Genomic DNA, 11,580 nt, shown 5'->3' on the forward strand with positions numbered 1-11,580 from the left:
TTAAAGGTGACATTTCTTTTACGTAAATGTAAAAGGTGTAGAGTAAACATTCCAAAATCTGTGTTCAATGTTAATTACTAAAGTGTAACTTCACCCAGGTCTGAGCCATCACCACTTGAATCATTTTGAAAAATCCCATAAAAAATTGTACTCCACAGTGCAATGAAAGCCTCGATACAGCGTTGATAAACATGACAGCTGCTGTAGATGAATTTGATCGGACCACAAATGAGAAAAGAATTACACCCCACGGTCCGTCCTCCTTGCTGGAAGGAAAGCTGGCTGCATGTCTCTGTAAAACACACAATTGACACTCACATAACACTCCTCCATTCACACATTGCACTGATACACAAATTAGTTTAGCAGGTTCTGGATGGTTTGTCTCGTCAGAGAATGAGATAAAGACATGTGCTGCATTTCAGTTTATTAGATTTTTAAAGAGAAAAGTTAACGGCCTAGAGCTGGATAATCATTGCTGCGTCAGAAGCCTCTATTGCTTTTAAGCCTGTTGATTCATGTATGAAATTAAAATAATAATAATATTAACAATAATAATAATAATAATTATAACAAACACAAACAAATCCTTCTGTTTTTGCAATTCCAGAAAGGATTCTTGACCTTCATGTGTCATATTTAATGTCCAATATTTATAAAATATTCGTTTTTCAGCAGCAGTGTTTAATGTATCCACTGGGTGGCGGCCATTAACCGCTTCCTGCCATCCACCCTCTGGCTTTGCAGGGGAGACGGTGAGGGTGAAACGCTGCAGCCACAATGATGAAGGTCACAACTTTACATAGTCCAGTAGTGTTGTGGAAACTTGTTGTCGCATTTTTTACAGTTAAAATGGGAGGCGGGGGGGTCAACAACATAAAGGTCCTCCATGTTTCCATTTCATGCATGAAGTCAATCCCTTGTCCTCGTGGAATCACTGTAAAGAGTGAAGTTTCCTGTTTTATGCTTGACCCAGTAGCACCAATTCCACCGACTTATGCTGAAAACATTCGTCAGCACCTGCATGCACGAAGGTGAGCGCACGGTCCTCGATCGTTCCACTCACAGAGCTCAGGAAGTCTTGGGATCAACATTGAGAGTATCACCAGAGGAGATATGCATGTTTTCACCTGCTTGGAGAACCAGATGTATTAAAAAATACAGTTACAGTCAAAATCCAACCCAACCAAATCAATTAAGACTCGAAGATCATCGGAAAGAAATTAGCAGCACATTCTGATGGTTCTGTCAGCAGAAAAGTGAGGTTTTCCTTTAATTAATTAATCACCATCTGCTGCTCATTTCCCCCACATACGTTCCCTTCATGCCGTGTCATATAACTGAAATGTAAATGAATAGAAAGCTCATGAAAATTTGGGTAAAACCAAAAAAACTTTGAACAAAACACAGATGGGCCAAACTTGTGGATCGATGTCTGTTCTAAAAAAGTATTTTCAAGTAAAAGAAAAACAACAAACTAAAATCTGGAAACCTAACGAGACAAATAACTTATCAACTAATCATTGTGTGTCACTCAAAATGAAGTATTGCTTTTTCATCAATAATCAAAACACTTTGATCGTGTAGCAGCAGGACTGAGGTGAAAAACAAACACTGTCTCACATGATTGAACTAATTGATTTCCAATGAGAATCAAGACGAGGCTTCCGTGACCCCCGCAGATCTGAGACGACATCAAAGCACACAAAATGGACACCCAGACAAGAAAAACTAGAGCGTTTTCGTGCTTCATGCTGCTGCTTATGACTTATAATCGTCACCTCTGCCGAAAAGAAGAGTGTTATGGCAAATGGACTGCATCTATTTAGCACCTTAATATACCTCAGATTAGCCTACAAACACATACACACCCACCCATTCATACACGGAGGGTGGAGAAGCTGCCATGCAAGGCTGTGAACCGGTCTGAGGTTCGGTGTCTTGCTCAGGGACTCTTTGACATGCTGTCTGGAGGAGACAATCGCAGACCAGCTCTACTGTCCGCCCACAAGCAGCGGGCCGACAGTACATGAGCTTCGTTAAAATGTACATTATATTGGAAGACATTTCTTTTCATGCATTTTCTTTCCAGGCATTGTGGATATTCACTTAAACATTCTTCTTGATGTTAGCTGACACGCAGAGCCTCGGGGTGGATGTTCTTTTGGAGCTACGTTACTACAGTACTTTGAATAATACTAAAAGGACAATATGTACATTTTAAAAAGAACATGTTACAGCTACTTTCTAATCTGGGTTTCTATGCAGCAGGCATTCTGCTTTCAGATAGACTGGTGTGCCCTTGAAAAACAGACATATTGTTCTTGAACTTGCGCCCCCGAGGGACAGGAGATATTGAGAGTGTAATCCGGGTCATTCCAGTCCTTGATCTCCTTAAGGTCAACCCCACATGGAAATGGGTGAGTTATGAGATGCAGCAATCACAGCAGCATGGAGGACTGCTTGTGAAACGTGGCTGAGGAGGATAGGTAGGTGGTGTAGCGGGGCGATCAGGCTGGTTATAGATTGTTTTCTCCCTTCATTCATTCTACTTTAAGGAAGCCGTTAGCATCATTTCCCATCCCCCTGCTCCTCTCTCTCGTCCTCCCGCCGCCCACAGTTCCTCCCGCTGCAGCATCCGACCGACCCTTTGACCAACCGTCCTCAGGCCCCCCGTGGAACCGCAACCGCAGTGTTTTGCGGATGACCCAGCGTTCCACCATGAAGGAAGCGCAGAACCAGGGCACGGCGTACTCGGCCGTAATCAGCCCCATGAAGTTGTAGCGGAATTCGGAGTAGTCCCAGGGGCAGGCGTTGAACTGGCGCAGCAGCAGCCCCGTGCCCAACTCCCACAGGTACGTCCACAAAGTGTAGATGATGCAACGCAGCAGCACGGGGCAGCGGCTGCGCAGCATCAGGTACATGCGCTCCACGATGAGGATGCAGGTGCCATAGATGAAGAGCGCCCACACGCTGGTCACGCCGGGAAACTTCCAGTTGCAGTTCACCACAAACTCCCACGCAGCCGTGAACATGACCTCGCAGAAGTAGCCGTGGATGGCGTAGAGGTACCAGCGTGACAACGCCGTCAGAGGTACGGGAGCCTCTGGGGTTTCCATGGTCTGTGATAATGGGATGCAGGTCTGAGAAGGAGAGAAAGAAACCTTAATTTAAAGTTCATGAACTCAAATCTCAGTTTTGATATGACATGTAATGCGTTTACATTCACAAATGACTTCTGTTTTAAATATGTTTCTGCTTTTCCACATAAGGGATTCACAGGAAACTATCAAAAATAAAATAAAAAGCTACAGTGTGCTGTTAGACGAAGAGCGACAGGCTACACACATCTCCTCAGCAAGTAGCCACATCCCTTACAGTGTCCTGCTGTTGTGTGAAGAAATACTTATGCTGAAATCATCACGGACACTCTGGACGTCATGGAAAAAAAACTGATCTTTATTAAAACATGCTTGGAGTTTTTTGTTGTTGTTGGGCTTCACTGTAAACTGTAAAGTAGACCAGTCACTCTTCTGTTAAAAGAAGCGTTTGCTGGAGTATTAAACCGCACTTGGGGAGTAACCACGGGGGCCCAAATATCAAACAGGGCTGGAATCTTAAGGATGACGACTTCAATTGATGCCAAGTCAAAGTTCAATTAGGGACAAGGCAATGAAAGAGTTGATTGACAAGATGATATTCGAGACGGCAGGGCTTCAGAGGACTTTCCGACGGCCTTCCCTCACTTGCTGCTATTTACTGACCGACTGAGGGTGTCTCTTATGTAATGCATAGCTTTATCATCTGACTGCCGCCATCATGTGCTCTTTTTCTAAATCCTTCAGCTCGACACCGGCAGGGCTTCGGTATCAGATGTCCAGAGGCCCACGCAGGGTTGGATTCTCTCTCTCTCCTCAATTTATCACACTGCACGGCTAATCAAAACCACTGAAGACAAACAGCATCATACCGAGGAGTTCAAAGACCGCGTGGTTCGAGAAGGACGCCGAGTGTATATCTACTATACAATGCCTCCAGAGGAAACTGTGTCATAACAGCAAGCATTATACAATGGATCATAACCGCTCAGTAAAACACAAGCTCAAGGAGAGGTTTGGAGTACAAAAGCCTGTTTGAAGAACAAAAGCCGATTTTTTGTCTTCAAAGGCTGGCCAGGGCCCAGAGTGGGCCCATGGGGATTAGCACAATTCTCCCTAAACAAGGAACAAGGGTTTCATGTGAGGGACGGGGCCACAGGAATGGACCAACCTCCGTAAACCTCTTCTAGCATCTTTTCACTGCCTGCCTGGGAAACTCGCCCTCTCCTCTCACCTATTCGTGCCGGGATCAAACTTTGTTTTGCAAAAGTACTTTGAGCTCAATGCTTTACCCTGCTGAGAGAAATGGATGCAGTGAAATGGGTTTACAGCAGAACATCTAAGAGTAGCTGTCTGTTCTTGTAAAGCATGCTAAGCTGACTCAAAATGACTCGATCACATTATCAGCGACGCAAGAAAGTTTAAAGGAATAGTTCACCGAATGGAGAAACGTGCTGATTTGCTTTCTCGCTGCATTAGATGAGAAATAAGAGAGAAATATGAGAAATTTAATTAGTTTAGCAGTAATACTGGCTCTGTCAGAAGGTGACGAAATCCACTTAGCAGCACCTAATTAACATGCTATATATGTGACAGTTGTTTAATCCGCACTAAAACAGTCGCAACTTGACTTCAGCAAGCCACTGCGCCAGTCCTAAACATAGTTTGGAAACATAACAGCACCGGAAAACTATTTTTTTTATTTATTGTGAGGATTAAATAAAATAAATGAGATATAATGTGTGAGATTTATCGATGCTGTAGGGTCTGGACATAACCAGACTAGATGTTTCCCCATTTCCAGGCTTTATGCTAAGCTAAGCTAACTGTGTTTGATGTATTAATCTCCCCATCACAAAATGATTGTTCATCTGTATCAAAGCACTGCTGTGATAGATCTCTCTATTTTCTACCTGCTGTTTTTACCCTCCTCCCCATCTCCCCCCTCCCCTCCTTTTTCACAATTCAATTCCCTGTCACCTCCCTGTTCACCATTTGTTCAGCGCTCACATGCTCACTAAGCTGCAAATGATGAAAACTTTGGAATGCAATATTCAGCCCTGCAACAGCCCTGATTTTAAGATAGGTAAATGTAGATCAACTGGATTTTTGTATTGATTTTAGTAGCTTCATATAGAAATAAATAAGTTCTCACTGCCAGGACTAACACAGTGTAGGAATTTCTACGACACAAGTCCATTTGTAGGGATATATATATATATATATATATATATATATATATATATATATATATTTTATACAAATGTTCAATATCCATAAATGACTCACTTGTGTCCTCACTGCCTCTTCTCTGTATATCAGATGCACCCTAATGGGATATCATAATGACTCCTTAGGTTTGGCAGGCTCTCCAGGTCATTCCACTGCCTTTAATATTGTCAACACAAACGTTCGGATTGCAATCACATTGTTTACTGTGTAAAGGCAGATTTGTTTCTGTTGCAAAACAGGAAGAGATCGTGTTGTAACCGGGCGAGCAAATAGGTTTCTGGGACTCCGGCGAACACGATGAAGAGATTAAAAGAAAAGGATAGTCACGTCTTCCCCAACACATTTATGATTTGATAAAGAGAAACTCGAACCACCAACCAGAGCTACGTTTCTTTTGTACAGAGTGAAGGAGGTTCGAAATGTCATTTGAAAGCACAGGAAGAAACAATTCAATTAGAGTGGAGCGGAACCTTTTAATAACCTCAACCACTTAGGGTGCTTACACATCAGAATTCATGTGACTGTGATGTATTGATGTTTAAAAGTGATGTAATCTAATTCTGTTTTTTTTCCTTTTCCTTGAGAGTTATTTTGACAGTCCAATGTTTGTCTCACGCTGCCGTGATCACATGGTCAGCCTCCTAAAACCCAATCACCCCCACTTACCCTTTCTGAGTGTGTGTTTAGGCATATCGACCGACTTGTTGCCTCAGCACGACAGTTCACACCCTGGGTGCTCTTTGATTGTGTTGTTGTTGCAGCTGTTGTAGGATATCGCCCACTAACCCGCCGCCCCACCAGCTCTCTCATCAGCCCTTTGTATTGATCCGCAAGGTTCCTGCCAGCTCTCGCTGCGGCGACCCGCTTCGCCATCGCACTCTATTGAACCCCCCGCTACGGGGCATCGCAGCGTGATGGTGATCAGGATGGCGAACGGTACAGAGCCGTCTGCTTTGTAAAACTCCAGATGACCTCTGGGAGAACTGAAAGGGAGGGCAGTCTGACCACGGAGCGCCGGGGGTTCGTCTGAGGACACGGGGGGGAAGAGGCCGACGTGGCGTGTTTTCAAACGAAACATAAAAGGGAGAGAATAAAAAAAAGAGGAAAAAAAAGCAACAAAAACAAAAGAGGTGCCCGGCAGCGTACTGACAGCTGTGAACTTTGACCCCTTGATCAAACCAGAAACCAGACCAACTGCTGACCTCACATCACGCCATAATCCCTACTCATGCACTTTAGCGCTGTGGCACAGCTCCAAGGCGTACGTAGACTCTCGGAAGGTCACTTTGGGAGGCTGCGGCGTGGCGTATAGAAACCAGCAGCATCTAATACAGTTAAGTGGAGACCGAGGTGACATAACCACCGCTTCATCAGCTGTGATGGACACAGCAGCTGCCCTCGCAGTCGCTCATGTCTTTGTGAAAATACTGTAGATTTAAGCCAAAAAAAGTATTTTCCTGACAGGTTCGAGCCAGTATTCAGTGCTTTTCTCTGTTTTATATCATTACAAAATGATCAATTAATTGACAAAAAAAGAATGTACCCATGCAGCATCACTAGCCAGAAAGCTGATGCTGCACATATAGCACAACAGGCCTCTTGAGACCAGACTAATTGATCCTGATCAAAGTTGCCTCTTTGAGTGTGCGATGAGAAGAACTCTCCGAGATGGCACAAAATAAACGGATTCCGATCAACTGCAAAGGCAGATCAATTACCGCTGACACAGCAAGCTGAAACTAATCCTAAAGAGCATCACATGTCTCCTGCATCCAGACCAATTCTGTTGTGTGGAATATAAAGAGAATGTCCTCGCCTACTTTATCACCTCTTTACAGCGAGCCAATCGCTACTCGACTTGCTTGTCGGTTTTGTAAAATGTATGAAAGGTTAAGACACAGTCCAATCAGAAAAGTGTGTGTGGAGATGTTTTCCAATTGCTAATCCATTGTTCCTGTGTTGATTATGAATTGATCTCTTGTTGGAGAGAAGTTTTCATTCATATCATAGTAGGAGTTTGAATTTGTTTAATGTGAGTATTGGGACTGAGGTCTAATTTACTTATTTAACCGCCATCTTTGTTGTTCCTGATCTAACAAAGTCGCACCACATTTTCCGCAATACAATAAAATTGTAAACATTTCTCAACTAATCATGTGGCCTACAAAATGTCAGAAAATAGTGAAAAATGTCTTATTTTGGTATAATGCCATCTCCCAATAACTTCGCTGTTCAGATTGTAAAAAAAAACAATAGACAAACGAAGATAGTAATAATGAGGAAGTACTTATTCCACCCCCACCCCCTCAGGGACACAAAAAGTATCAGAGAGACGCCATCGAGGCGACGACTAAAAGCCTGGACGCAGCAGGGCCTCATATAACTTTATAGTAGGCATCCTTTCTATATCCGCAAGGTGAAAAGCCTGAACAAAACAAGCAGAGTGGTGGGGGAGGAGGGCTCTATGCACACAGAGTACTACTGCACTCAGGAGTGTTCATATCCAAAAGGTTCTATTGATTTGTTACCTTGGATCCATAACTCTTCGTCTTTTACATTGTATAGAAGATGTTAAAGTTTTTTTTTATGTTTCTTAAGAACCTTTAAAATGAGCCATTATGTTGCTAATCCAATATAATGGATTGGTCTCAGGCTGAGAATTTTACAAATCAGGTATCAGCCATACAATGTTGTTAAAAAACTGAATACAAGAGCTGGGTAAGAAATCAATATACATATGAATATTGTGATAACATTTTAAAATCTCTGGGATATGGCTACTATAATGTTGAAATACAATGTGATATACATTTAAACAAACCATAAAAGGAGACTTTAATAGTAGTTCATTTAAATACCTTTTTTCTTCATTTTCTCAGGACCAATGCATAAAAACCAACATAAACATAAATAAATGCTGTATCCAAAGATGCAGCTTGAGGTGTCACTTTCTGCTGCGGTCGGGACTAAAGCATTCTGTTACTTCGACCTTCACTATGTGCAGACTGAGGGTACAGTGAGAAACATGTATCATGGTGCGTTTTCTTTGGGAACGGCTGAACACGGACTTTTAATCTATTCTGTTGACTTCTCTAAGCTGCTGGGGGGAAGGGGGGGTCTTCTGCTGCAACCAACTGTCTCTCTGCCTGCCTGTGTGTCAGTTCACCAGTCTGTCTGTCTCTTTATCACCCACTAAATTACCTTTAAACAAACTGACCTTTACTGTTCAAATCTGCTCTGCTTCTCCTTTCCTCTCTTTTGTCTTCCTCTTTTACTCCCCCACACACCCATTACAGCTCTTGAGCTCTTGCAAATTAATGAAAGACCCTAAAATATGGGAGCTAAGCCCTCTGTCCTGAATAGCATGTGGGTAATGCCCCGTAGATTAAAAGTCTTGAAGCTGCTACTGAGAAAGCAAGAGATTTTGGTCACCATGTTGCAGTGGGGAATAATGCCTCTAAAAGGAGTGACGCATGCACATAATCTGTTATCAGACAAAGAAAGCTTCATAATCAGTCACTGACGATGCATGATGCTGGCTGCTCTGTGAAGGTTTAGGGAACAAAAAATATATAACTGTTTAGTGCTTTGTGCACACCCAAACTCTATAAAGGTGCAGAGACCTACTCTCAAGCAAAACAAAAATCACTTTTATTGCTTTGAATTGATTTGAAGTGCATCGCATACACAGTTTACTGTAAAGACTGATACTTGAGGGCAATACCGATACCAGAAACATGGTTGCAGGTGACCGTGCTACATTCACTTACTCAAGTACACTGATTTAGCTTCAGGGAGAAAAAAGTGAGCAACATACATAGTCATAGTCAGTGGCTACAAATCTTTGAACTGAACAAAATTATTCAAATCAGTCAAGTGTATCCATCTCTATTCTCAGTCCCACACAGGAATGTTTTGGTTCGGAAACTCTCCTCTGCCTCAACAATGACCTTTTATGTGTCTTTAACCTGCTGCACGAACGGGCATTTCCTTCCTTCCTTCCTTATATGGTCTGTCATGATAAGAAGCAGGGACCGAAAAACCTGCATGAGTGCATTAATATTACAATAAATGAACCAAGCTGCGATGTGGGCAGCAGCAGCAGCAGCAGCTGCAGGGATTATCTCACCCCATGATGGTGAACTGCAGGCATTGATACAGAATAAATCAATGGGGGATTTTAGAAATCCAACTCACAGCCACATATTACACCATTTTTGGGGGATTTGTAAATATGACAAAGAAATAGTAATCATGATATGAATGACGTTGCCCTGTAGATAAAACCCCACAGTTTATAATTATACTGGATGGCCAACGTCATCATATTCTGTCTCTGGAAACTACGGGCCAAAGCACAGCTGCTGGCCATCCGCTGCAGCATCCTTCCCACTGAGCAGTGCGGTAAGGTAGGCTGGTTGTAACCTTGGGCACGGGGGCATGACACCAGGCTGCTACACTACACCACACAGACCTCAACACACATCTAACTGGTCAGATATAACTCCATGTTCTGCTTTTTTTAATGAAGGAGATAGCCGGTTTCTGAGGCCCTTTTAGCAACAGTACTTTTTTTTCGCAAAAGTAGTGTTTAATAATAATAATACATTTTATTTTTATAGCGCTTTTCAAAACACAATGCAGCGCAAGTAACATTCATTACCAAACTATGTGACCACGTACAAGGCGAGATACATTCAAATTATTATGTAGCGCCTGCTAACAAGTGAGTGAGACTACAAAACATCATCACATTGTCCACCTTTACAGCCGTGGTGCATACTTACACTCATGCTGCCGTGTTGTAGTTCCTTTCAAGCCTAACGTTAGCTGGTGTTCATTTGTGACAGTTAATTTTCTTATTTTTAGGTTTATTTTCTGCAACAATCCAGAGGGAAAATCCCACTGGCTTTTTTGTGTGAGGGAACCAGCAAAATGCTTACCTCAGCACTACTGCAGCACTCTATAGAGAAAGGAGAGGGAAGATGCCACCCAAAAATGAATTATAAATGGCTACATACAGACCACGTGGACTGAAAGGCACAAGAAGCCTAATCCTCCTTCAAAATAATTGCACTACATGTTTAGAGTCAGACAGACAAACTGATTAAACTATGGAATAATTAGTGTATATGATGCTCTCTTGGGGGGTGGCATGGCTCTAGGTGGTTACAATCCCCCATTGGCTGGTTACTGTATATCCTTGCAGAAAGAATTACTGCACACAGCTCCCCTAAGAACCGGGCCCGGAAACAATAAAAAAAGAGCCCTTTGATATTTCATGATGGGGACTTGGAAGCACTATGATACCTTACAAAACATAATTAAAATAAACCAAGACTCATTAAAAACACAGGTTTCTGAGCTCGTGATATCGCCAGTCCTATCCACATTTAAACAAGTGTAACAGCCCGGTTGCGCATAGAAACCATCCCGAATGAAGGGGAATGCATCCCGTCTGCAGCTATTTACTTTGCAGTAATATGGTGCATTTAATTTGCAACGGTGAAAAAAAAACAACAACTTAAAAGCCAACGCTCATTAAGGATAACCGAACGCTATTGCCAATCTAGGTAAATTAATAAAAACACGTACAATGAAAAACTGCACAAAACATGTAATCACGTAAAGCCATGCTAACGTGTTGGTTATACTTCGGCTGCAGCAGATGGACATGAATCATCCTCAGTGCAGGTTCTTTTTTTTTTTAATGTACCTTCAGACTGAGCTCTGCGGTGTCTCCCTCAGCATACAGGCCGGCGGATCAAGCGCATCGCCCGGGGGGGAATTGTCCAGAATGTCGCGGTCTGCAGCTCGTCCGTCGTCCCCGGCGTCCCCTTCCTCCAGTGTTTCTGCTGGCCGGTGGAAATGGACACATTTTACTTCGCAGCAGCAGCAGCAGCAGCAGCAGCTCAGACAGACTCACGCACTTCTTGCATCTTTGGTTAACCATTTATTGACCGCAGCCCAGCGCGCAGCAGACCTCCAAACCGGCACTTCCTCTGGATGGAAGTCCCCTCCATCATCAGTCTGTTTGGACCCGTTGAACAGGCTCAGTTAATATTTAAGCACAGAATGTCAAACATGTCTTGACTTTAACCCCATAGCGCAGCTGTCAGCAAATATAAGGACATTTATCGAGGTCTAGTTTTAAGGGGGATTGAAAACGCCAAGCTAGTTTACGGACAAAAGACAGTTAGCTAGTTTAGCTTAGCATACAGACTGGGAACGGGAAATAGCTTGTCCGGTC

The 11,580-nt window shown here is 43.0% G+C and overlaps 1 protein-coding gene across 1 annotated transcript; it reads right to left on the reverse strand.

Moving 5' to 3' along the window:
• Positions 1-419: 419 nt before the first annotated feature.
• Positions 420-11,318, reverse strand: tmem229b (transmembrane protein 229B). Its single transcript, XM_084014101.1, has 2 exons — positions 11,047-11,318; positions 420-3,143 (listed from the first exon to the last, which is right to left on the reverse strand). The coding sequence occupies exon 2, from the start codon at positions 3,117-3,119 to the stop codon at positions 2,544-2,546; it is 576 nt and encodes a 191-aa protein (XP_083870227.1). The 5' UTR covers positions 3,120-3,143; positions 11,047-11,318; the 3' UTR covers positions 420-2,543.
• Between the last annotated feature and the right edge of the window lie 262 nt (positions 11,319-11,580).

Source organism: Eutrigla gurnardus (assembly GCF_963514095.1).
Source record: "Eutrigla gurnardus genome assembly, chromosome: 7".
Taxonomy (NCBI): Eukaryota; Metazoa; Chordata; class Actinopteri; order Perciformes; family Triglidae; genus Eutrigla; species Eutrigla gurnardus.

Excerpts from the sequence above, each read along its gene's own strand:
- tmem229b (XM_084014101.1), bottom strand. The coding sequence starts at position 3,119 with ATGGAAACCCCAGAGGCTCCCGTACCTCTGACGGCGTTGTCACGCTGG.